Consider the following 24,585-nt stretch of genomic DNA (forward strand, 5'->3'; position numbering starts at 1 on the left):
TTTACTTGGGGTGGCTTATGCATATGCATTTATGTTGGGGTAAGATTTGGTGATGGAGATTATGGGGCACTAAACACCTGCCTGCCTACTGGCACTATTCACCCTTGGTACCACATGGGTCTAGCATCACCTTCAGATTAGCTGGTCCAGGGTCAAGGATATCATGCCTTTTGTTTGTGATGAGGCTTTACCTAGCTCTGCTGCTTAAGTCTATCCCTAAAGGCAGTATCGATGGCTTCTTTAATTTTAAGGCAGGAACCAAATGGTGGTCTGGGTGCAGAACCCTGCTGGTTCTCCCCTCACGAACGAGGCCTCCCTCTGACCACGATTCACCAAACAGCGGTCTATAGGGCTAACAATTACTTAAAGCTGACCATTTGTTAGATTTTGCTTTCTGCTCTGACCACACTAAACATGATAGCAGGAAGTGGCTACAGAATTGGTTGGGACCCAGTGCAAATGGAAACTCATGGGCCCTTGTTCAAATATTATTAAGAATTTCAAGATGATGATGATAGAACACTAAACCAAGTGAGGAGCCCTTCTGAGATCGGGGCCCTGTGCAACGCTGGCCGTGTGTGACAGGGATGTAAATACCATTAACAAGGTGCACCAGTGCCAGGAATTCCTTTCCCGTGGTTTTTTTTTTTTTTTTTTCAGTTCTGACACTAAACACTTAAATCTTTTTGTTCTCTTTTTTAAAGTTTAAATATTGAGAACTACTGAAAATTAAAACATTTTCTTGGTTTATTTGAATCATGCTTCATGGTTATTTTCAAACAGACTGCCTGAGTTCACATCCCTGCTCCATGATTTAATCTCAGGCAAGCTAAATAACTTCTCTGTATTTCAGTCCCTCATTTGTAAAAATGGGATAATAATAGTGTCTAAATCAAGAGATTGTTACAGGGTAAATGAGATCATATATGTAAAGTGTTAAATATAGTGCCTAAGGCTCCAGCTAGCACCTTTATACGAATTAGAAAAAGAGCCCTTCTGGGCAGATGAATTAAAAGGCACTACCTCTCACCAATGAGTCAGAGGAAGTTACCACTTCCAGGTCTATGCTTCATGCCCAGGACTTGGCAAACAGAGCTTGGGTGGCTTCCAGCCCTACTCACACCCTTGCAAGGCCCCTTTGTGCCAAGCACAAGTGCTTAAGCATGTGGATGGCCATGATCATATCTGATGCATAGTGAATGCTCCATAAAACCATAGCTCTTGTGAGGCCTGTGTAGCACAGTGGTTAAATCCATGACATCTCTGGGGTCATGGACAGAAAAGGGAAAAAAAATCCATGGCCTCTGGACTCAGACTAGATATAGAATTGTTGAGTTGTAAAGTTTGTCTTCAACACTCTCCACTCTCCTTCTGTGCTTCCCCTTTCTCCATCTCCTCCTTGAAGCACCCCTGCTCTCCCTCGTCTTGTCTGAAGGAACTGGACATAGTCAGGCAGCTCAGGAAGCCAAAGCCTGTCCACTCCTGATTAGACACAGTTTCCTTGGGAGCAAGACCTTCGAGAGGCGGAGTCTGGCAGGACCATTCAGCCCTGGCCTTGAATTCTGGCTGCTCAATCAATAGAAAATGTGTATGGGAAGCAATAGAATGGCCTTGTATTCACTACTGACCCTAACTGAAATTTCATATCCCCAGCACATGGTAAGGGCTCAAAATTGTTTTATTGATGGTCATAGGATAATTTCTTTCAGTGCAGAGGCCATGTGTTAAATTCCTTTTAATCCCTGCAATGTTAGGCACTTAATATGCATTTAGTAAGTATGAACTCAGAATTAATAGCATCACTGATACTGTGTTTTGCAAGATGCTTTCATAGAAACTGCTTCATTCTGTTTTTCCACAACCTTATGAAATAGGTAGAACTGCCCTTTTGAGGCCAAATTTACAGATGAGGAAAGTAAGACACAAGAGGGCAGGCACATGGCCTGCCCATGATCACAGGGTTGACAAGAGGTAAAAGCTGACCAGCAACCCAGGCCTTCACCCAGATTCCATGCTCACTCACAATGCCAAAGATTCCCAAAGTCCACTTGGCAGGCCAAGACCAGGACATGAAAGAATTTTCAATAGTCCTCAAAGAGATCGGAAAAATAAAGACAGGTAGAGTGTTCCTTTTCGTAAAGCTAATCTTGATTTTAAAAGCTATCCTTTATTTTGAGACTGTGCCCTTCCTAATTTTATATAAAAATATTTCTTTTATAGTGTTGCCAGGTGAGAGTTATTAGACATACTAAAAGGTGCCAAACTGACCTCTACCTGTTCCCACAACTTATTTGACGTTTTACTGGTAGGTAAAATCTAAAAGACTGAGAAGCTCTGCACAATAACACACCATATCCTTTGAATAAATAAATGAGTGGTAGATTTAAGGCAACTAAAAATCCTTATCCTACCAACGCACTTAGGAGAGGCATCCAGACTACAGAGATTAAATTGGGAAAAAACTGGATTCCGGATGTCTCCAAATTGGGTCAGTGCCGCATCTTTGGGAGCGCGGTGGGGGAGGGTGGAGAGGACCTAAGGAAAAGAGCATACTCCGGAACAACTGGACTGTGTTTCTTGGAGTTACCACACTTGACACAGCACTATTTTGTTTTGTCATTTTCTCTGGTCAGCCTGATCAAATACTCTGCCCACTTAAGGGAGACTGACCTTGGAAACAATGTCCTGGGAGAAACGGCTGCTGCTGACATACTTGAAGCACTGAGAGCCAGAAAGACAGGTAGGGCATTTGCAGTTGGTGTTCCCCTCCACCTGTCCACGCCTACTCCTTCCCAAATGCAGCGCTAACTTACAACTTGCTCCACTTTTTCCATTAAATAAGTGGCTTGAGTTAAGCGATGACCAGGATCACTGTCACAGGCCGGCCACCATTGTGTCGATGTGCCCTGTGATTTGCACAAAGTTCAAGAACTCTTAGGATGTCATATGTAGTCTTCGATCTAGGTAATGAATATTGTTGAAGTGAAAATCTCTCTGTTGCTCTTTCTTTTCTCCCTCTTCTCTCATCCTCACCTGTTCTCTGAGGAATTCTCTCCCATTCTCGATTCTTCCCCCCAACCTGACCTGCAAAGATTTCTCCAGGTATCAACTGGAAAACTCAAGTACCAGCCCTCGTAAGATTCTGATGTGCTTCCTGGATCGTCAAAGAACGGTTAAAGTGCGATTGGCACAGAGACAGCATTAACGGTGTTTTATGATCATGTAATCCTTTGAAAATGAGAGAATCACATATGGAACAAGCTGTTTAGCGTTGGCCACACCTGTCCTCTCCTTCACAATACGCATGACCAGAATTAACAATAGCCAATCTCACTGCTGACGGAGAGATGAGGAAACGTCATTTTAAATAAAGCCTAATGAAAGACATCATAAACACAGTTGAAAATCCAAATTCAACGTTAACAAAAGCAGGGAGAAATCTTGGTGCACTATCTGGTAGGTTATGTGGAGAGAATTAAGTGATACAAGCATCCAGTCTTTTATCATTTCTATAATAAAACAGTTTTAGAGACATGACATAACTCTAGATTTCAGTTTTTTAACACTGGCAGTTCTAGAGAGAATTATATTACTGTCTACTTCATTGCCACTTTTAAACTAAAACTACTGTATTGCCATTTCTTAACAGCCAATCAAATGATTCCAAGATTTTAAGATTATCCCTCTATTTTTAGAGAAACAGAACATCTACTTTGTAGTCCATCTGAGTTGAATTCAAACTCAACAGAATTATTCTGTTAAAATGAATTCAAATTTAAGTTTAATTTAGGCTCAATAAACTGATGGCAGGTTAATGATCTCTTTTGGTTTTTCTTGGCACTGCAGCAACTTTTTCATTACACACTGCACTAGAAGACATAAAGCTGCAGGCAGTCTACTGACCATCTCTGTAGTGGGTGCTAATGATGGGTGGTCTCAGATGGTTTGATGGAAAATAATTATCACTGAGTATGTATTTGGAGCTGCAAAACATTGTGCTTGTTTAGTAAATGGTTCAATTTGCATACATAGGAAGATGATCATGAAATACCCACCTGAAAATACTCATCTAAAAAACATTAAAATGTAATTTCTAGTTCAAGAAATCAGTTTTTTCCCAAATGTGGTAGTATATATGAGTAGTTTTAATGCATCCATATTTTGACCCAAAATAATTGAGATACTTCTGATGGAGCAGTTCAATCAGACTGTTGGTTTGAACACCAAGAAAGACTCTTCAAATAGGGTTACCTGGTTGGATTTTATAGGGAAAATATCTTGCCATTTAGCCCTAATGACATCATTTTAAACATTAAAAGCAATTAGTAATATCACTGATTATAGAACTAATGTTCTTCTGGTTGCTTTTGTGTTCTTATCATCAGCAAGTTATCAAGCTAATTTCTAATTCTAATTCTACTTCTCTCATGAAATCCAAATTAACAGCCTAAGGTTATTATATTAGCCTACTAAGGAGTTCTTAATGACCTACTTTTAACGATGGAATACATACAATGAAACCTTCCTCAGAAACATCAGGAACCTCACGTGTTTAAAAAAAAGTTAATAAAAAGATAAACTGCTATCCACATCTTACAGGGTTGTTTTTCAACTAATATTTTTAAAGAAAACAAAACAATACTTCAGGATCACTTCATTTATTTATTCTTATTTATTTCTTCCACATACATTTATTAAATGCCTCTTGTGTGCCAGGCCCTGTTCTAGATGTTGGTGAACTGAGCAATTAATTCCTGCCTTCGTGGGGGTTACTTCCTAGTGGAAGACAGACAGACAGTAACAACAAACCAACAATAGACAGACAGTAAACTAACAACTTCAAAAAGAAGGAAAACATATACTATTGTGTATCAGATGGGGATTATACTTAAGGGAAAAATAAAGCAAAATAAGGAGATAGTGTGTGTATGTTGGGGGCTGGGGGCTGCAATTTTAGTTAGGGCTGCCAGGGAAAGCTGTACTAAGAAGGAACATTTGAGTGAAGACCCAAAGGAGCGAGGGAGCAAGCCATGTAAATATCTGTGAAGGCACATTCCATGTAAATGGAACAGCAAGTGCAGAGGCCGTAAGGCAGGAGCCTACCTGGTGTGTTTTAGTGTCAGTAAGGCGGCCAGCATGGCTGGAATGGGGTGAGAGAAAACGGGAAAGTAATAAGACAAGAAGTAAGCATGGAGGGCAGGGGACCTTTAGTTTTTAACTCTATTGAGATGGAAAAGCATCTGAGAATTTTAAGCAGAGGAGTGACCTGATCTGACCCACATTTTAACAGGACCATTCCAGCTCTAAGTTGAAAACAGACTGGAGGGGAGGCAAGGGCGGAAGCAGGGAGACCAATTAGGGACTTTTCTCTGGAAAGATTAAACAGCCTTTCAGCAGACCCAAGGCACCCAGCAATGAGGGTGAGGCGAGAAACCGGAGAGAGGAGGAGTAAGGAAAATTCTACACAGTTGGGATTCGGCCTTTCCCTTCACCCAAGCCTTCTTTGTCTGCCTTGCTTCCAGAAAGCTGATAGCCATGTAGAAGACTGGGGTATTCTTTGAGAAACTGAATAGCCCCAGAGAAAGGAATTCCAGATGCTAACAGCTGGCCACTCCCTCACCATTCAAAGAAGCCTAGCAGGTAAGCAAGCCCTGCACATACACAGGAGCTTCCTGTCAGCCTTTGGAATCCTCATGGTTCACTGTGAACAGAAATCTGAGAATCTCCAGACACGTGAGGCAATTCTCCAACACAGGAAACCACACCTGAAACAAAGAGAACAAAAGAACCCTGAAGATATAGAGACAAGGCAGAAAAATTTTAAAAGAAATTAGTTATAACACCCTCAGTAAAACAGAAGATAATACATCTATAAAATAAGAACAGGCTGCTATGAAAAAAGATTAGAAAACAATTTTTAAGTTCTTAGAAAGTGAAAATGATAGCCAAATTAAAAAACAAATGTTGAAAAATGAAGTCAAGAAAGTCTTCAGAAAGTAGAACAAAAGATAGGGAGATGAAAAACTGGTGAGAAAGTATGAGCAACAGGATCAGTCTAAGAGCACCAGTATCTAACTCATCGTTTCAGAAAGAGAGAACAGAGAAAAGTGACAAAAGGGAATTATCAAAGGAATAAATGGAGAGCTTTCCCAGAACCAAGGGACATAAATCTGCATACTGAAAAGAGCCCCCTGAGTCTTCAGCACAGTGCATGATAATCATGGCATTTCAGAATGCTAGGAATAAAGGGGAGATCCTAACAACATATGAAAAGAAAGAAGATTGCACACAAAGGACTGGGAGTCAGAAGGATCTCAGACTTCCTAACTGAAAGCTGGAGGCAAGGAGCACGGCCATGGCAGCTCTGTGAGAACCCTGAACATTCCCAACTCCTCACCAAGTGTGAGCATAAACTAAAGATGTTTTCAGCTCGCAAGGACTCAAACTCCGTACCTCCTCTATATCCTTTCTCAGGAAGCTTCCAGAGAAGATGCTTGAGCAAAATGAGGGAATAAATCACAAAGACAAAGAATGCAGAATCCAGAAATCAGGAGAATCTATACAGAAAAGTAGAAAAGGGAGTCCCAAAAGATGGTTGAGGGTCAGACCTAGTCCAGACGGGTCAGAAAAAGGGAGGACTTTGGAAATGGGGAATATTGCATTAAAAACGGAATTAATAAAGCATTGGAAATACTTAAGTATTTTGAAAGAAATGATGATATGTATGTGAGAAATAAAAGAAATTGGGGGAAATATTTCTAATAGGTACATACAAAACTATGCAAATGAAAAAAAGGGCAACTATTAAATCAGGCAAAAGAAAGTTATATAAGAAAAAGAAACACTGTGAACAAAATATGTATGATCATACCAATGAATCTAATGTGTTGATTTAACTAAAAATCGTGATGTATCTCTATTGAAAGGTTTGTTGAAAGTGACAATAGGAAATACGTAAAAATTTAAATGGAAATATTGATAAATAATATAGAAGTACTTTGAAGTAAGGCACTAAACGTGAAGAACAGCTGAATGAGTTGAAAGTGGTTGTCTCTAGAGAAGAGTGCTGTGGATGCTGAGGTAGGAGGGGGAGGGTCTGCTGATTTTCATTATAAACTTTTTAATCCCTATTTAATTGTTTAGCTATCTGTATGCATCGGTGGTTTTTTTTTTGTTTTTTTTTTGCGGTACGCGGGCCTCTCACTGCTGTGGCCTCTCCCGTTGCGGAGCACAGGCTCCGGACGCGCAGGCTCAGCAGCCATGGCTCACGGGCCCAGCCACTCCACAGCATGTGGGATCTTCCCAGACCAGGGCACAAACCTGTGTCCCCTGCATTGGCAGGCGGACTCTCAACCACTGCGCCACCAGGGAAGCCCTGTATGCATTGTTTTGATCGAAATATTTTTAGGGAATCAAAACGTGCATAGCTTTCTCACCATGCCATTCATTGTTCTGTAACTCCATCTCAATATCTAATTACTACCTTAAGTCATCTCAGCTTCTGCTAAGGAACTGGAGCATTGAAAAATGAGTAGAACCTTATAAGGAGAAGAAGTGAAAAGGATGACCGGAAGTGTGGTGATAAGGGAACATGACAGTCTTCTGTGGGTCTGGGTGCCACACGAATCCTCTGAGGCCTCATTTCAAGTGGCCTCCAGCCCCTGACACTTGTCACAGCCTGAGCCACAAAATCCCACACTCCCTCCTGACCCCTCCTCAGTAGTCAAGACTTTGGACCTTGTTTTCCTTTTGAAGACCTCGTCCTCCTCTGCTTTGGACCCATCCTTTTTTTTTAAACTCTGAGCTTTGTTTCTCTCCTTGACTATGATTTATACTATTTGCTATTAAATTCTGCATCAGGTAGAGATGATGCTTGATTACATGTAACAGGACTAGCTACAGTGGTGAAATCAAGTAGAGGAATATTAGGCAGGTAACAGACACTCCACCATGTCGTCCGTGTCCCAGGTTTCCCCTCTCTTTCTCCACCATCAACCTTAGCAAGTGGCTTTTATCCTCATGGTTGCAAAGTGGCTGTTTCACCTGTAGCCTCCCATTTCCAACTCACACCAGAAGAAGGAGAAGGAAGGGACAAGGAGAAAGTGCTTGTACCTGTATGAGAAAATCTCAGAAATCCCCAGCATAGTTCTGCTTATGTCTAGTTGGCCAGAATTGTGTCATATGCCCACCCCTAATGCCAAGGAGGACTGGAAAAAATAGATTTTATTTTTTATCTGGGCACATTGTTGCCCTAAAAAGAAAAAATGAGTTCTTTTAGCAAAGAAGACGAGAAGGAAAAGATATCAGGCAGGGAACTGGCTGTCTTTGCCTCAAACTCTTTTAGAGTGCTATAGATGAGTTGGCCAGTCCTTTGGACTGTAGACATTGTTAAAGGCCCTTGAAGCCAGTGACCCCTCCAGAGTGGCCCAAGTGAGAGACCAGGGTCTTTATTAGACATTCGGCATAGCCCCTTGAGTTGGTAGCAGACCTGCATCTGCATAACCTGCTGCTCTACGAGGGAACATGGAAGACACACACCTGGGCCAAAAGTAGACCCAGGAAACACGAAGGGCTACTGCACGACCTCCCGCTCTAGGCACGCCCCTGGAAGGTGACTACCTTAGATTTTATTCTGGACCAACCCCACTGTGGAGTATCAGAGCAAAGCCCCACCCCATTAACACACACCCTGATTTTCCATGATGAGCCATGGGATGGAAGGACCCCCTAGCACACCAAGTACCAATAAGCACTGCTCACCAGAGGAAAACATCCAACTAGGATACTGACTTTGCTTCTCTTCCAGGCACAGTTGTACCACCCAGACCCTCTGTGACCCAGATTCTGGCACTTTCCAAATCCTGAAATTACAAACCATATTGTTGTATACCTCCAAGTCCCTGACCCTCCACCGCCCCTCACTGGGCCCAGCCTGATCCCACACCCTTACAACCATTTTCATGTTTCAACCTCAATTCAAATCCAGGTTGTTACTTGTACTTCTGAGCAACTGGCTGTAAATCAGTCACTCATGAGCCCCTCCTTGGTTCGATTAATTTGCTAGGAAACCAGTTTACTAACTAGATTGTTGGTTTATTACAAATAATATTAAGGTATATGAATCAACAGCCAGATGAAGAGATACGCGGGGTGAGATCCCAAACAAAGGAGCTTCTGTCCTTGTGGAGTCTGGGACGTGGTACACTGACACATAGAATCGTTCTGTTTCCCCAACGTGGAAGTTCTCTGAACCTTATCCTTTTGATTTTTATGGAGGCTTCATTACATGGGCATGGCTGATTAAATCACTGGCCATTGGTGATTGGTTTAACCTCCAGCCCCGCTCCTCTCCCCTCCCTGGAAATCAGGGCAAGGGACTGAAAGTTCCAACCCTCCATTCCTGGTTGGTTCCCTTGGCAACCAGCCCCACTCATTAAGGAATTTCTGAAAGTCACCTTATTAACATAAACCCAACCAGTGGTAGCAAGGGGCTTGTTATGAATAAGAAAGCACGCATTTCAACTTGATGGCTCTGAAGCATTTTCAGGAATTGAGGACACACAGATGCTGCCATTGCTCTTATCTCTCAGGAAATTGCAAGGGTTTGGGGAGCCGTGAGCCAGGAAGCATGGACAAATACAACAAGAAATGCATATTCCTCACAGATATTTGGTCAGCCAAATGACCAAATATATATTTCTTATAAATCAAAATATCACAGGTCCATACAGGAAAATCAGCGAGACATCTTGGTTTCAAGTTATACAAAACCAACTAAAACTTGATTTCAATACCAAAAAGAATTTATTGACTCAAATAATGGGAAGTCCAGGGGTAGTTCCAGCTACCGGTTCCCCTAGAGTCAGGGATTCAAATAATGCCACCCACCCCCACCTCCTGAAAGTTCTGCTTCTGTGTCGACTTTATTCACAGGCAGGTTCTTCCCACACAGTGGCAAGTAGGATGGCACTAGCCAGAAGTTTACAATCTGCCTGTTTAATCTCAAGAAAGAGCCTTTCTCTTTACTTTCATTGGACCATCATGAGTCACGTGCACTCCTATTGACCAGTCACTGTGCCAGGGAGAAGAAATGCATGAATTGGCCAGGTCTGAGTTACATGTCCACCTCTGGAGGGCAGGGGAGTGGAACCCCAACGGAAATTCAGGGTTCTGTTCCAGCAAGAAGCTACAGTGGAAGCTGGGCAAGCACAAACAAAAGATGTCTGCTGAAGGTGGACAGCCAATAATGTTATCAGACTGATGAATGACAAGAGCAGAATTTTGCTTTTAGGTGATTAATCTGGAAGCAGGGTCCAGGACAGATTTGGGATTGTGGAAGTCTGAGGTTAGGAAGACCAGTTAGTTAGAAGGCTACTGGAATCATCCAAGATATGATAGTGGGAATGGAAAAAGAAAGGACCAGTATAAGAAGTTATTACAGAAATAAATTAATTATTATGATCACTCACATCAAGAAGATATAAGGAAAGGGTATTAGGTGAGAGGAAAGTTGCCCAGTGAATAAGAATGTGGGAGAATGCCCAGCTCAGAAGCCTAAGACCCAGTCCATCAAATGGGATTGTGAGATAGCCTACCCCGTTACTATTATGTTCTTCCTCCTCTCAGGTAAACTGCCCGTCTTAAAAATTAGTCACTCCCCAGATCTCTTCATACACCTTCAGATCTAGTTGGAAAAACAGCAAGAAATCTAGTATTACCCGTAAAAAGAAGAAAAAGGCATGCTCTTGATATCTATGCCTGTGAGTAGCAGCCACCAGGGGGCACTGTATGGAGCCTGGGCACTTTGCTGGGATAGATGGTGCCATGAGTAGCACATTATGGGCTTGATGAGATCATGAGCATTTGGGTTCAAGGTAACACTCCCCTAAAGCATTGCTCCATTCTGATGGACGATGATTGTACCAAGGGACAAGCAGGAAGAGAACAACGTAGTTCTCTCAAAGATTAGTGCAAAGTCCTCCTCCTCTCTTCAAACCTCCTCCACCAACCCCAACACACACCACACCACACACACACACACACACACACACACACATCCTGGTTCCCGTTAGCCTATTGTGGATCTGAATTGGTGAATTTACCTAAACTCTTTATGAAGCTGTGCTACCTCTTGGGGGGGTAATTGTTCACATATGCTTACTCTCTACTATATAAAGTTGAACTTCCTTTTTTCTTTTTTTCCATTTATGATTTCCTGTTCATTTTTTCACAGGATAAAAACTGAATATGGACACCATATAACCATATGGATTCTATCTATTTCCATGGCCAACTAGACATGTCTGGAAATATATTGCTTGTTCTATAATATTTTTCACTGTAACCAAACCCCTTTCAAGTTCTAAAATTTGATAAGACTCTCTTATGAAAGTTTAAAGTAGTGTTAGTTCTGTCACGCTTGTCATTTTCTAAAATGTGGGTTTCACAAGTATGCCTTAGTAAAAATAAGTGGGATTCTTCTCTTGTGCATGTGAAATTTATAATTTGAAGGAAGTCATGATTTTTAAGAAAGAAAGACTCTTCTTTCATAAATATATCTATGGTTGGGAACAATAGGAATTTGGGGAAATAATAACCATTTTCTAAAAGACAACATCCCGAAAAATGGGGATCTTCTCCCAAATGAGGAAACTTCTGCTCACGCCACCCCCACCCTCACTAAGATTTCAGACAGGGGCTTCCCTGGTGGCGCAGTGGTTGAGAGTCCGCCTGCCGATGCCGGGGACGCGGGTTCGTGCCCCGGTCCGGGAAGATCCCACATGCCGCTGAGCCTGCACGTCCGGAGCCTGTGCTCTGTAGCTGAGAGGCCACAACAGTGAGAGGCCCCCGTACCGCAAAAAAAAAAGATTTCAGACAGCTCCGTGGGAAATGCAAGAGGTGTCACTGATCAATGTATGGATGATAAATTGGATTTGTTAAATTGTACATGATGCAGGGATAAAAAGCATAGATTGGGCAACTAGATGAACCAGAATTCTCTGTGGAAACCTGCTGCTTTACAGGTGACTTTGGGCAGGTCAGTTAACCTCACTGTGCCTCAGTTTCTCCTTATGTAAGATATAGATAAGAATAGCACCTATTTCATTTGGTGAGCATTGAATGAGGTAACACATCTCAGGTATTTTAGGACAATATCTGTTTCATAGTATGTTTTCAAAATTAAATATTAATGGCTGGTATTATTGTTGTTAGAATTGATGATTCCAGTTATTTCACTTAGAATAGCTACACAAGAAAAATAGAAAAAAAAACACTTAAGATCTCTTCATTTTGAAGTTAAAAACAAAAACAAAAACTGTCATTCATTCTATGTACAATGTAACAATTGCTGGCAAGTTCCAGGCACCAAACTAATTGTACAGGTGAGGATGAGTACAGTAAATTATGTCCACTCTTGAGGATCTTAGCATCTAGCAAGGAAGACAAGATCCTCATACATTAAAGGTAAACATTAGAGCATGAGTTGAAATAGTATAAATCATTAGTCAGGGTAAGGAAGCCTATAGGGTAGTGACATCAATTTAACAAATCTCTAGAACTTATATATCCAATGTATGAGGCTTCCTGAGAAATTGTTTCCACTCAAAATAATAATAACTTTTTAAAGATTTGCCACCGACATCCACTGGTTGGGAGTGTAAAATCTGTGCTGATTTAGGGGTCTTTTAGCAACATCTATCAAAATGAAAAATACATAGCCTTAACTCAGGCATACTACTTCTAGAAATGTACTATATATATATATATATATATATATATATATATATATTCTCACACATGTGCAAGGAAATATGTATAAAGATGTTCACTGCAGCACTATTAATTATACATTGGAAACAACTAAATGTCTCTCAACTGGTTCTCAGAGAAATAAATCACAGGAAATGTATATAGTGGAATTCTATGCAGCCATTAGGAAGAATAATGTGGATATGAAAGTACTTATATGGAGACATGCCCTAGTCATACTACTGAACAAAAAGAGCAGCCTGGAGAATAAAGTGTGAAAATTTCATATTACAAATGAATTAATATGAGTCAGCAACTTCACTTCTGGGTTTGCTGCAGAAAAGAGAGTGGGGCGCGAGAGGATGGTCACATCCCAGGTCTCGGGTGAGTCCCTGGGACGGCCGCCAAGTGTGGGTTCTTGGCTTCACACAGCAAAGAATTAAAGAGTGAGCCATAGCAAAGTGAGAGAAGGTTTATTCAGGGAGATACACACTCCACAGACAGAGTGTGGCATCTCGGAAGGCAAGAGAGGCAAGAGGGTATGGGGCTGTCAGTTTTTATCGGGGTGGGTAATTTCATAGGCTAATGAGTGGGAGATTATTCTAGCCATTTTGCGGAAGGGGTGAGGATTTCCAGTAACTGGGCCACAGCTCACTTTTTGACCTTTTGTGGTTGTCCTTGGAACTGCCATGGAAGCTGGGGTGTGTCATTTAGTGTGCTGATGTGCTACAATGAGCGTATACTGACGCTCAAGGTCAAGTAGAGCTGACTCAGCCATCTTGGACCTAGTTGGGTCTAATCAGTTTATGTCGTGCCCTTGGGCTATGTCATTCTTTTTTTTTTTTTTTTTGTGGTACGCGGGCCTCTCACTGTTGTGGCCTCTCCCGCTGCGGAGCACAGGCTCCGGACACGCAGGCTCAGCGGCCATGGCTCACGGACCTAGCCGCTCCGCGGCATGTGGGATCTTCCCGGACCGGGGCACGAACCCGTGTCCCCTGCATCGGCAGGCAGACTCTCAACCACTGCGCCACCAGAGAAGCCCTATGTCATTCTTTTAAAGGTTGTGCCCTACCCCCTTCCTGTCTCAGGTTTATATCCAAAAGAACTGAAAGCAGGATCAAGAAGAGATAATTGTACACCTATGTTCATAAAAGCATTATCCACAATAATCAAATGATGGAAGCAACCCATGTGTCCACTGATGAATGAACAGATAAGCAAAATGTGGTAAATACATACATTGGAATATTATTCAGTCTTAGAAAGGAAGGAAATTTTGACACATGCTACAACATCTATGAACCTGGAGGACATTATGCTAAGTAAACCAGTTACAAAAAGACAAATACTATATACTTCCAATTATGTGAGATACCTAGATTACTCAAACTTAGAAACAGAAAGGAGAATGGTGGCTGCCAGAGGGAAGAGGGGGAAATGGTGAGTTGTTTAATGGGTATAGAGTTTCAGTTTTGGAAGAAGAAAAAGTTCTGGACATTGGTTTATAACAATGTGAATGTACTTAATACTACTGAACTGTACACTTAAAAATGGTTATGATGGTAAACTTTATGTTATGTGTATTTTACCACAGTTAAAAAGTTTTTAAATGAGTTGATGTGTTATGTCTCTGAAGTACATACGTAGCAATTTCTGGAGAGTCCATTAACAGTACTTGCTTTTTTTCCCATTGGATACTCATTTTGCTATTTTAAGGTTTTTATCATTTATGAGCTGTCAATTTAAAAACCTTAAAATTGTTTGATGAACATCAGTAACAGCACTTTTGGGTTGTTATGCGACCTGATGCCAAAAGAGTGAATCGAGTGCTATGGTTTTTCTGGGAGGAATGAATAAATAGTGGCAAAGAGTGGTGAGTACGGACACAAAGATAAGTGAGTTTTTTCTCATTTCAGAAGCAATGTAGCCAGAGCAGGAAGGGGGAAGTTCTGACCAATTTCAGAGATGTTACAATGTGAGGGGCAAAAAAAAAAGACAGTCCAGGGTGTGTTTGGATGACTGAGCCGACTAATCTGATGACGGTCTCAGTGAGCAGTGCTTAGGGATGACTACTAGAAAAGTAGACTGGGGCTATATGGTGGCAGGACTTAAGGGACCAACTGGCACATTTAGATTTTGTTCTAGTGATAACGCAGGGCCACGGAACATTTTGAGCAGGAGAGTGCCAGGTGGAAAAGTGGACAGAGGACAATTAAACAGGCACTTTAGACTGAATGCTAGAGGGGGGAGGAGAGAAAGGAAGGAAGTCAGGCCACAATAATCCAGGGGCAGGGTGATGAGGTTTAGATTCAGCATGGGCATGTGCCACTTCTCCTTCTTAACCATCCTCTAGCCTTTCATCTGAGGTCCCTCCTTTTCTCTTTCAGACTGTCCAGTTCCCACCAACGGGGGGCATTTTATCCTTACCTGGTTCCAGCCTTCTTTTTTTTGACTATCTAGCATTTATAGCCATCTCTAGTCAGATGTGCGGTAGCTTAATGTGAATGAAATGTGTTTTGGATGGTTCACCTAGGTTTGTTTACAGGCGTGTTTGTCTGGCTCATAAAGTTACTGTGGTCAGACTTACATCTGCCACCACCATTACTGCCCTGTGCAAGCTGACAGCCTCGCAGAGGTCTGCTTTCTCCATTCACTTCCTGGCCTCCAAGGCCTCCCATCTCTGCCCAGTTCAAACTTCACCTCTTCCACGAGGCTTCCCCTCACTACATCCGTCCTGAGGAATGTTTCTGTCCCTCACAGCACCTAACTGCACCACTCAACGAACGGCACACATGAGCATCTAGCTAAATGTGACCATGTGTCCACATTTATATTTTTACATATATAAATATGTAAATGCATAAGCATCCCTGTTCCTCTGCCAGATTTCTGGAGTTTGGGTAGCCCTGGCCCAGGCACAAGGCCTGACATCAGGAGATGAAGGGATGATTAGGCCCAGTAAGAAGAGGTGGGAGGCTGAGTCCCAAACCTGACACAGCAGGTGTCCACCACTAGGTGGTAGTGGTAATCAAGCATCTTCTTCCGCTCTCTGTGCCTCAGCTTTCTTATCTCTTATCTTTTAAATAGAGATGTTATCTGCTTTGCTTGGGACAACATAATAATACGACCCTGGGCTAGCAACAGAAGAACCCTGGTTTCCAAACTGGCACCTTCACGGAAGAGCAGTGTGCTCTATAAGTCACTCACTTTTCGGGACCTCATTATTCCTACGTATAAAAGGAGGTTAAACTAGATCAGAGGTTCTCCGAGTATAGTTCCCAGGGTTCCTGGGATCCTTTCAGGGGACCAACAAGGTCAAAACTATTTGGATAACAATATTCACAGCTATTTCTCTTCACTCTCTCTTGTGAGTGCATGATATTCTTGTTCTAAGGACAACTTGTAACGGGTTTCTTACTGTTATTTTTAAATGAATTAATACATTTAAATTTTTTCCTGCTTTCTTAAAAAGGAAATATATACGAATGAGTGTGTATATGTATATATCCACCCTACACAAACAAAAGTTCTTTAATGTCCTAATAATTTTTAAGTGTAAAGGGGTCACGAGACCAAAAAGTTTCAGAACCATTGAACCAGATTCCCAGATCGTCATTCATTCACTCAACAAATAACTGCCCCTCCTGAGGCTGCATTTTTTACATACCGAGGAGAAGGTGGTGATCAAGACATGGTCCCCGCTCCGATGCCGTTTACAATTGGGAGGGACGAGGCAAACGAATATATCAACAAGACAACTTCTGAGAGCCGTAAGTGTCATGAAGGCATAAAGCCGGACACGTGTTTCCTGCGCAGTGGAACCCTCCATTGTGCGGAGTCGGCTCCGGGCCCCTCAGGCCCCTGAGCTGGCCAGGCGCGAGGGCGCGGGTACATCGTGACACCGAGACACCCGGGCACCGGGAAGCTGCAGGCGCTGACGTACGGTGACGTCACTCGGGCGCGCCAGCCAATCGCGGGCGGCCCCAGTCCTGGGCCCGGCGGTGGCCCGCGGCCTGCGGGCGGCGCTGTGGCCCGTCGGGCGGCCCCACGGAGGCGCCATAGCCTCCCGCCTCCCGCGACCCAACGTCTCCGCCGCCGGCCTCGCGCCGCCGCCATGGCCGACGTGGAAGACGGCGAGGAACCCTGCGCCCTGTCCTCTCACTCCGGGAGCGCAGGATCCAAGTCGGGAGGCGACAAAATGTTCTCTCTCAAGAAGTGGAACGCCGTGGCCATGTGGAGCTGGGACGTGGAGTGCGATACGTGCGCCATCTGTAGGGTCCAGGTGATGGGTAAGCGCTGCACGCGAGGCCCGGGCCGCGCTGCGGCCTCCACGGGCCCGGTTCCGGGCGTAGGGGACAGACCGAGCCTCGGAGAGACTGTTCCTGGAGGAGTGGGGGCGGGGTCGCCCTGCCCCGGTGCCCGGGGACCGCGGGCCACGCCCGAGCTGCCGCCGGTCAGAGGGCTGCGGCCGCCGCCAGGGGCCGTGGGGTCGTTCAGCAGGCGCCCAGCGCCGGGGACTGGTATTCTGGGGAGAGAAACGGGTGGTAAGCAGTGCAGTTAAACAAGGTAATTTCAGGTAATGATGGGTGTGATCACGACAATAAAAGTAGGCGATTTGATGGGAGCTGGGAGGAACCACTTCGGTTTGTGTGGCCAGCTACGGCACCCTTTTCAAAAAGCAGATCGCAGAGAGGTTAGGGTCAAGGCCCTGAGTCAGCGGGTCACTAAAGTGGTTCTGGTCACACACAACAAAGTGATGCTCTGGAGTCATCTTCCACAAAAACGACCCCTAGTCGTGCTCTGAGGAGGCGCAGGGAAGAAAAATATACCTAGCCATTGCCTTTCTGGATGGGCCACTGTTCTGCTGGCTTTTGAAGCTGGGTGATTCGAGACTGGTCAGATAGCACTCGCTTGGCTTGAACGGGAAGAATGTAAGCCCTTTTATTCAGAAACATAAAACTTCATCTCCTTCCTGGTCCCTTCCTGTCATAGGTTGCCATTTCTTGGAGAAGACAGTGCCCTGAAGTCAGACCTTTATGGAAAACCCTCTTTTACAAATAACTGTTACTTCTTTCTACGATATTTTTAATAAAAATATTGGACCAAGTGAAACCTTTCGGAACAGCTTCATCTCGTTATGTTTTATATGGTTTCTGTTTTAAGATCTCCGACCACCTTGAAAAAGAGATGCTCTTGAAATGCACATTATGTTTTTAAATAGGGCATTTAAAACTCCTGCATTTAAGAGCATCCTAAGTCTTGTTTCTTGAAGGTAGTTGGAGAACACTGAGGTTTCTATAGTTTGAAAACTTTGTGTCTTGCACTGAAAAATGAGAGAATTGGAGAAAATAACTTAAAAATTGCTCTCCCTTCTTGAGGAATGAAAATTGAAACCTACCAGAATCAAACGATTTCTCAATTTACTGTCTCCTCTTATGTTTTTTATTCATAAGGATTTGTTTTAAAGAGAATTTACAACCATGGGATTCAAACATTTTTTACTTTTAAAAGAACTTGATTTCAGATGTGATCCGCTTATATTGTGTATCAAGTTTTCAAAGTACCTAGTTTATTGGCCTGCAATACAGCTCCCTTGTCCTTCCCCTTTCTTAAAATCATAATTTCCAGTTTGAGTGACATTTTTAACTTATCCAGGCGATTTTTGTTCTTTTGTACGGCAAACTGTTAAAAATTTTATCCCCTAAATTTCCTTTAGTTTAAAAAAAAGAATTTCCTAAAAGAGCATTTTATTTTTCTCCCCAAAGAAAAATTTTTAAATAGTAAACAGAAATGCAAAATTAAAAATAATGGTTGCAATTTTGCAAGAAATAAACTTGCCTGGGATATTTAAAGTAAGTCAAAGTATGGGCTGTAAATGACTCACGGTTCACATTAACTTTCTAATTATAGCAAGTATTCTGCTACTGTGGACTAATGTTACAGATTTACAACAGCTGTGCTTTGGGTTCAGGGAAGTATTCTGGACTAGACCTCTGTATTTTGTTTATGAGGTGTTAAAATCCACTTAGTGGCCAGGTGACAGCAGAAGGAAGTTTGTTTTTTAGCATCATTCTGAAAGGTGTTACTATACTCTTTAGAAATGTGCTGTTTTCGATATTAGGAACATCATCAAAAGAAAATGTTTTCCTTTATGTGCAACGTTAGTCATTTTTATCCATTTAGGTCAGTTTTTGATAATGAATCTAAATCAAAGCTATAAGCATAATTCAGAGACTTCTAGATTATACAAAGAGCCCACTTAATCCCAGGTCCTTTCTATTTGGAATTCATCTCATACGCCTAAATGATTGGTTATGACTTCTGGATCTAAGATTTGCCTGCCAGCCCACTCTGATGTAGTTAACACTCTCTTCCTGGGTTTCCACTGTCCCCGCTTCATTCTGAAAGGAGCACATGGCACAGCGAGCAAGCACTGGTGAGGAAGAGGCGACCAGGTTTGCTAGTGCTGTCCAGTTATGAAGAGCCAGAGTAACCTTCCACAGCTGTATGTTAACCTGGACGTTTGAGCTAACTTTTTGGAGTCTTGTTTTCCTAATTCGTAAAAGAGACGGTTGGGATCATGAACTCTAATTCTGTGATTACACAGAACCAGAGCCATGTCTTCACCCTTATATCATGATCCTTATGATATTTAGTTGTTTGCCTATCTACCTCACCATTTACTGGTGAGACCAGGGACCCAGACTTGGTCATTTTGGTGTCGGCAGTGCATTACTCTTTGCACAGAGTAGATACTCAGTAAGTGTAGAATTGAAGAAGGCCTCAGGAGGCGGTGGCTGTTTTTAATCCACACTGAAGAGGCCAGGGTGGTGTGTTTTCTTAAGGGTGAGAGCATGCAGAGAGGAGCAAACAAATGCCTGAGCATAATCCAGTGTAAGAAGAGAAGCAGGCTTCAGCTCCACCGTGTTTCTGTTTTTACAGAATTATTTTCCTCCAATTTATGTTAAAAACTATTTTTTTCTGTTGGTTTGAACTTCCTTTTACCCAACTTTGACTCCTTTCAGCTAGTGAATGAGTCCATTTCATTGGTTCCTAAAATATTCTATATTACCTCATTCATCAAAACAAATAGTAGTACAGATTCAATTTTGAAAACTTCTAGTATACCCTTTTGGTTCCCATTCCTCATGTTTTCTCCCAAGTAATTTATTAAAATATTTTACTGTTGTTGGGTAAATGCTTTGGGCTCAGAGGGAACATTTCCTTAAAAAGAAAAAAAGAGAACCTAGTATTTAGGAGTTTTTTACATTTAATTTTTATAGAGATTATACAGTCACATAACTTAGAAACTTGAGAAAATACACAGTGAAAACTCCTTCCCATTCCATCCCCTCCCAGGTAAACTTTATTATTAGTTTCTTGGATATCCTTCTAGAGTTTCTATCTATGTGTAAGCAAATACAGTATATATGCATGGCTTATTTAAAAGGATGTCTTGAAAATAAACTACTCATAAGGTTGATCTGTGTGAACATGCCCAGTGAGCTTATTTATAACTCCTAATATAGTGTAGTATAGCATATTTTTCTCTGGTGGTTACATTCAAGTTCTTTTCATCAGAGTTTGTAAAAATAGAGGGTCAGTAACCCTTGTGAAATTGCTCATGGTCATAAGTAAATTAGTAGAGTGCCTTGTACTTTATTCATCTTTAAGCAGTTACGTTCAGATGAGAAATTAATAGTATGAGTCTTTTAATCTACATCTCTAACCCTTAGGGCCTTTATTTGACTTTGAAGTGTATGGGTTTTTTTAATTGCATTCTGAGCATCAGAATGAGAATTGCTATTTGTTTACTTTTAGATGCCTGTCTTAGATGTCAAGCTGAAAACAAACAAGAGGATTGTGTTGGTATGTTGTAATTTTGTTCTCTTGCTTTTTCAACTGAAGGTTTTCTCTCAGTGGGGATGTTTGAATTTGCAATTAAGATTGACTTTATCAATACACAAAAATAAACTGTAAAGCAGTGATCCATTATTAATATAAAATGTGTTGGTTCTCAAATGGTCTTAATGGAATTAATCTGTAAGTCCTTCAATTGCTTTAATTGAGGAGAATTGGTTATATATTCTAGACATGGGCATGGTAAACATTTTGATAATCAAAAAAGAAATAATTCTTTTCTATTAAGAAGAGTATAAAATAAGGAATTTGCCAAAACATCCTTCAAGTTTTGAGTATGTTACAGGTTAGTTTTGGTCAGTCAGGATTTTATTCTAACAAAGCATTTCAGTATTCAATATTCTTTTATGATCCGGTATTTAACTTTTCTACTAAGGTAAAAACAATTCTAAATCTCAAGATTTTTTTGGATGTAGTTTATAGATAGAAGTTTGTTAAATTTTACTTACATCTGGGACTACAGAAGTTGTCTTAGGCCAAATATTTAAGCAACTCAAAGGTTTTTATGTCCCAGTTCTTGAGGTCATCACTTCTAGATTGCTATATAAAAGTGTTTAAATATTTTTCTGAAATGAAAGGTTACCTTTGTGTTTGTGTGGTTTACATACAGCTTCTTAATGATTTATGTAGTTTTGATCAAATCCTGTTTCTTCCTCCCAAAAGACTTAGAATGAGTCCCCTAGCTTCCTACCCCTACAAACAATTTTCACAGAAAGTTTTGTTTCCTGGTTTTTTTTTTCCTATTTCTTTTATTGTTCTGTTATAGCTCAGTTGGTCAAGCAAGGGATAAATGAAGCCCATGTTTGAGATTGTATCCCAGATTATGGGTGATTTCCCTTGGTTAAAATTTTTTCTTCGATTCTGTTTGTTTTAAAATTTTTCATTTGGGAATTGTGAGGTGTAGGCCAGCTTTCTTTGATCATAGAGGGACCCTTTTCTTGAAAGAGACCTCTCTTTCAAAGCCAGCCACTTTGAAAATTCCATTCTGTTTGTCATGTGAGGAATTGCACTGCCTGTGGATCCTCACCACTTCCAGAAAACAACTCATTAGAGGTACAACTAATAATGTTTAGAAGCATGTCACCTGTTTATAATAGCCTGCTATGAGCGAAAAACATTAAAATTCATTATATCTTGCTAAATAAAAATCAGGAGGACATTTTTCACTAAAATAAAGACCCAAAGGTCTCCAGGGTCAGTGCCTGACTGAGGTAGTCTGGGATCTAAGGAAGACTAAAGTCTTTTAATCTCCTGACTTGAGAAAGATACCATGTGGAGCTATGTAGGAACTGGGGGCCACCACAGCACCCACAGATTCTAAACAGTGATGGAAAGTTCCCAAGCACAGTGGTGTATCTCATTTCTTAAGTGTAATTTACATATGTAAGGTTCCATTTCTTTATAGCTGGAAAAAATTATTTTGACCAGTTAACCATCTTTATTCAAGATTATGAACCCTAATTATTACATAATCTAAAATAAGCTAGAATTTTGAGCTCGGTAATTTAAATTGAAATATGTAATGTCAGATGTTCTTTTTTTTCTTTCAGTCGTCTGGGGAGAATGTAATCATTCCTTCCATAACTGTTGCATGTCCCTGTGGGTGAAACAGAACAATCGCTGCCCTCTCTGCCAGCAGGACTGGGTGGTCCAGAGAATCGGCAAATGAGAGCAGAGGAAGGTGTTCTTTGTGCAGTTGTTCAGAGCCCTGGTGGATCTTGTTATCAGGTGCCCTACAAAGGCTAGTACTCTCCAGGGGACTAATTCTTTGAATCGGAGGCGGTGGATCTGCGGTCTTTTGGGACTCATCAGAGGCACGGGTTAGCCTTTTTCAGTTTTATTTGCAGAAATTCTCTACAATTAAGAAGATAATTTATTAAAGATGGTCTTTCCTACCTCTGTGGTATGTGTCTCACACACTGCTTATAAGTGCTATAAAGGAGAGAACTATAAATTGAATGACGTTTATCATTTACCTACTGATATCCAAGGAGCTATGGAAGCAGTTCCGTTCAGAAGAGAACTTTTTGCATGCTTATGGTTGATCAGTTTAAAAAAAAACCCAATGTTATAGTAATAAATAAAGTGCAGTTTAAAACCCAACTCTTATCCTTAATCTGTTCCTGATATTTATTTTTGGCAGGGAGGGGGATGATTCATGAAATCTTTATTTGATATAATGAGAATTTTAAGTTTGGACCAGTGAACAGGGTAAATAAAATTTAACCTTTGGTTGTATGAGACTTCAGTTGTCTTCTACATTATCATCCTCTGTCTCTGACTCATCAAGAAAACCTAGATCTGCACTCACCTCACTGTTCAATTACTGAGTGGTAAAGGACAGAAGTATTTTCAAGTTCTGGTCATATTGCGTTGTAATTTAACTGTGTTTTAGGTGGAATGTTAATGAGGGGAAAATGTTTACCATTGTAGCATTGGATTAAAAAGTTTATTTTATCACATGATGTTTTAATAAACGGTTTATTCTGTTTACCTCATTTGAATTGTCATTATTGCAATTTTATTCACAACCTTCAACTTAATAAGCTAATTTGTCAAGTGAATGCTTTTGTTTAATTTGAAAAAATATTCATTTGCTCTTTCATTGGTAATAATAAAATTTTAACTTTATTACCTAGAAACATAAGTGTAAGAAAATACTAAAATTTTATCAAACCAACTCACATTCAGTGGAAGTTATCTTGGAACAATTTATGAACCACAATTTATGAACCCATGAATTTTTCCATAATAGAGGCTACTGCTATGCATTTAAAAAACCAAAATCTTAACCATTCACTTCTGCAGTTTCAGAGTTTGCCAATCTGAATCTCTTTGAATCTAAGGAATGTGGATACATAAAAGAATATTAAAAATGTAATAATTAGGGCTTCCCTGGTGGCGCAGTGGTTGAGAATCTGCCTGCCAATGCAGGGGACATGGGTTCGTGCCCCGGTCCGGGAAGATCCCACATGCTGTGGAGCGGCTGGGCCCGTGAGCCATGGCCACTGAGCCTGCGCGTCCGGAGCCTGTGCTCCGCAACGGGAGAGGCCATAACAGTGAGAGGCCCGCGTACCGCAAAAAAAAAAAAAAAAATATATATATATATATATATAATAATTAAAATTAAAATTAGAATTCTGTATGCCTTCGCCTTGCCTATTTATTTCTTGTAGATTTTGCTTTATTATCTTTTTTTCACAATTATCTACTGAAAGAATCACAGCATACAAATATGTTTGGACCATTTGAATGTGTTTCTTGTGCAGTAAGCTGTTTTAGCAGCTCTTTAATCTTTTTAAAAGGTTGTGTCTATAAAATGTGAACTAAATATTTGGCTTTGCAATGAAGAGAAATAGAATGTTGAGTTATTTCTGTCAGTATGACAGTATGTAAATGAAATGTAAAGGATGGTGGTAATAAGTTGATTTTCCACAGGGCAAAACTGCAGGCCCACCTTCTAACAAAGCTCTGTTTCTATTACACATCAGCATCTGAGGGTAGAAGAGGAGGAGGAACTGGGACAAAGCAGCACTGATCCTACCCAACCTGGGATGATATCAGCTCATTTGCATAGCCAGCTGAAAGTTCAGTACACGTTGTTTCATCAGAAAGAACACGCTGTGACATTTATGAATTCCAGTGCAAAGGTTAAGCATTGAACAGGTTTTTCTTTCCATTTGATTAAACAATGTTGAATTTTACTTCACTAGTGTATTGGAAACACATTTGTCATCTTTGGCTATATAACTTCCCATCTATGCAAGTTGCATTCTCGTATTAACAGCTTACATCTAAGTAAATCTCACCCTACCAAACCCACTACTTCCTTTTTATAAAAAAAAAAGTCCCATTTGCTATCCTGAAGTGAAATTCATAAATATATCTCCACACATAATTAAAATGTATACAATA

At 41.1% G+C, this 24,585-nt stretch overlaps 1 protein-coding gene and 1 pseudogene across 5 annotated transcripts in view; both read left to right on the plus strand.

Moving 5' to 3' along the window:
* The window catches only part of LOC307053187, a 46,358-nt pseudogene extending 30,355 nt beyond the window's left edge, over nt 1–16,003 (plus strand). The window contains exons 7-11 of the transcript in view: nt 2,634–2,740; nt 10,627–10,720; nt 13,090–13,160; nt 15,636–15,718; nt 15,838–16,003. The product of the transcript in view is annotated as an uncharacterized misc_RNA (transcript). The remainder of the gene's footprint in view (nt 1–2,633; nt 2,741–10,626; nt 10,721–13,089; nt 13,161–15,635; nt 15,719–15,837) is intronic.
* Nucleotides 16,004–16,864: 861 nt separating this feature from the next.
* Nucleotides 16,865–24,251, plus strand: RNF7 (ring finger protein 7; the record flags this gene model as incomplete). 4 transcript variants are annotated; one of them, XR_013810904.1, is made up of 4 exons in its annotated part: nt 16,865–17,039; nt 20,572–20,619; nt 22,221–22,490; nt 24,162–24,251. XR_013810904.1 is itself a non-coding variant. In XM_079704708.1 (3 exons), the coding sequence occupies 3 exons, from the start codon at nt 16,865–16,867 to the stop codon at nt 22,337–22,339; spliced, it is 342 nt and encodes a 113-aa protein (XP_079560834.1). In that variant the 3' UTR covers nt 22,340–23,168. The 4 variants fall into 4 exon arrangements, 2 of the variants coding, with proteins under 2 accessions (XP_079560834.1, XP_079560835.1); XR_013810905.1 differs by having other exon boundaries at nt 22,221–22,573; nt 24,162–24,216; XM_079704708.1 differs by lacking the exon at nt 24,162–24,251 and having other exon boundaries at nt 22,221–23,168.
* Nucleotides 24,252–24,585: the final 334 nt, after the last annotated feature.

This window comes from Hyperoodon ampullatus (genome assembly GCF_949752795.1).
Source record: "Hyperoodon ampullatus genome assembly, chromosome: 5".
Taxonomy (NCBI): Eukaryota; Metazoa; Chordata; class Mammalia; order Artiodactyla; family Ziphiidae; genus Hyperoodon; species Hyperoodon ampullatus.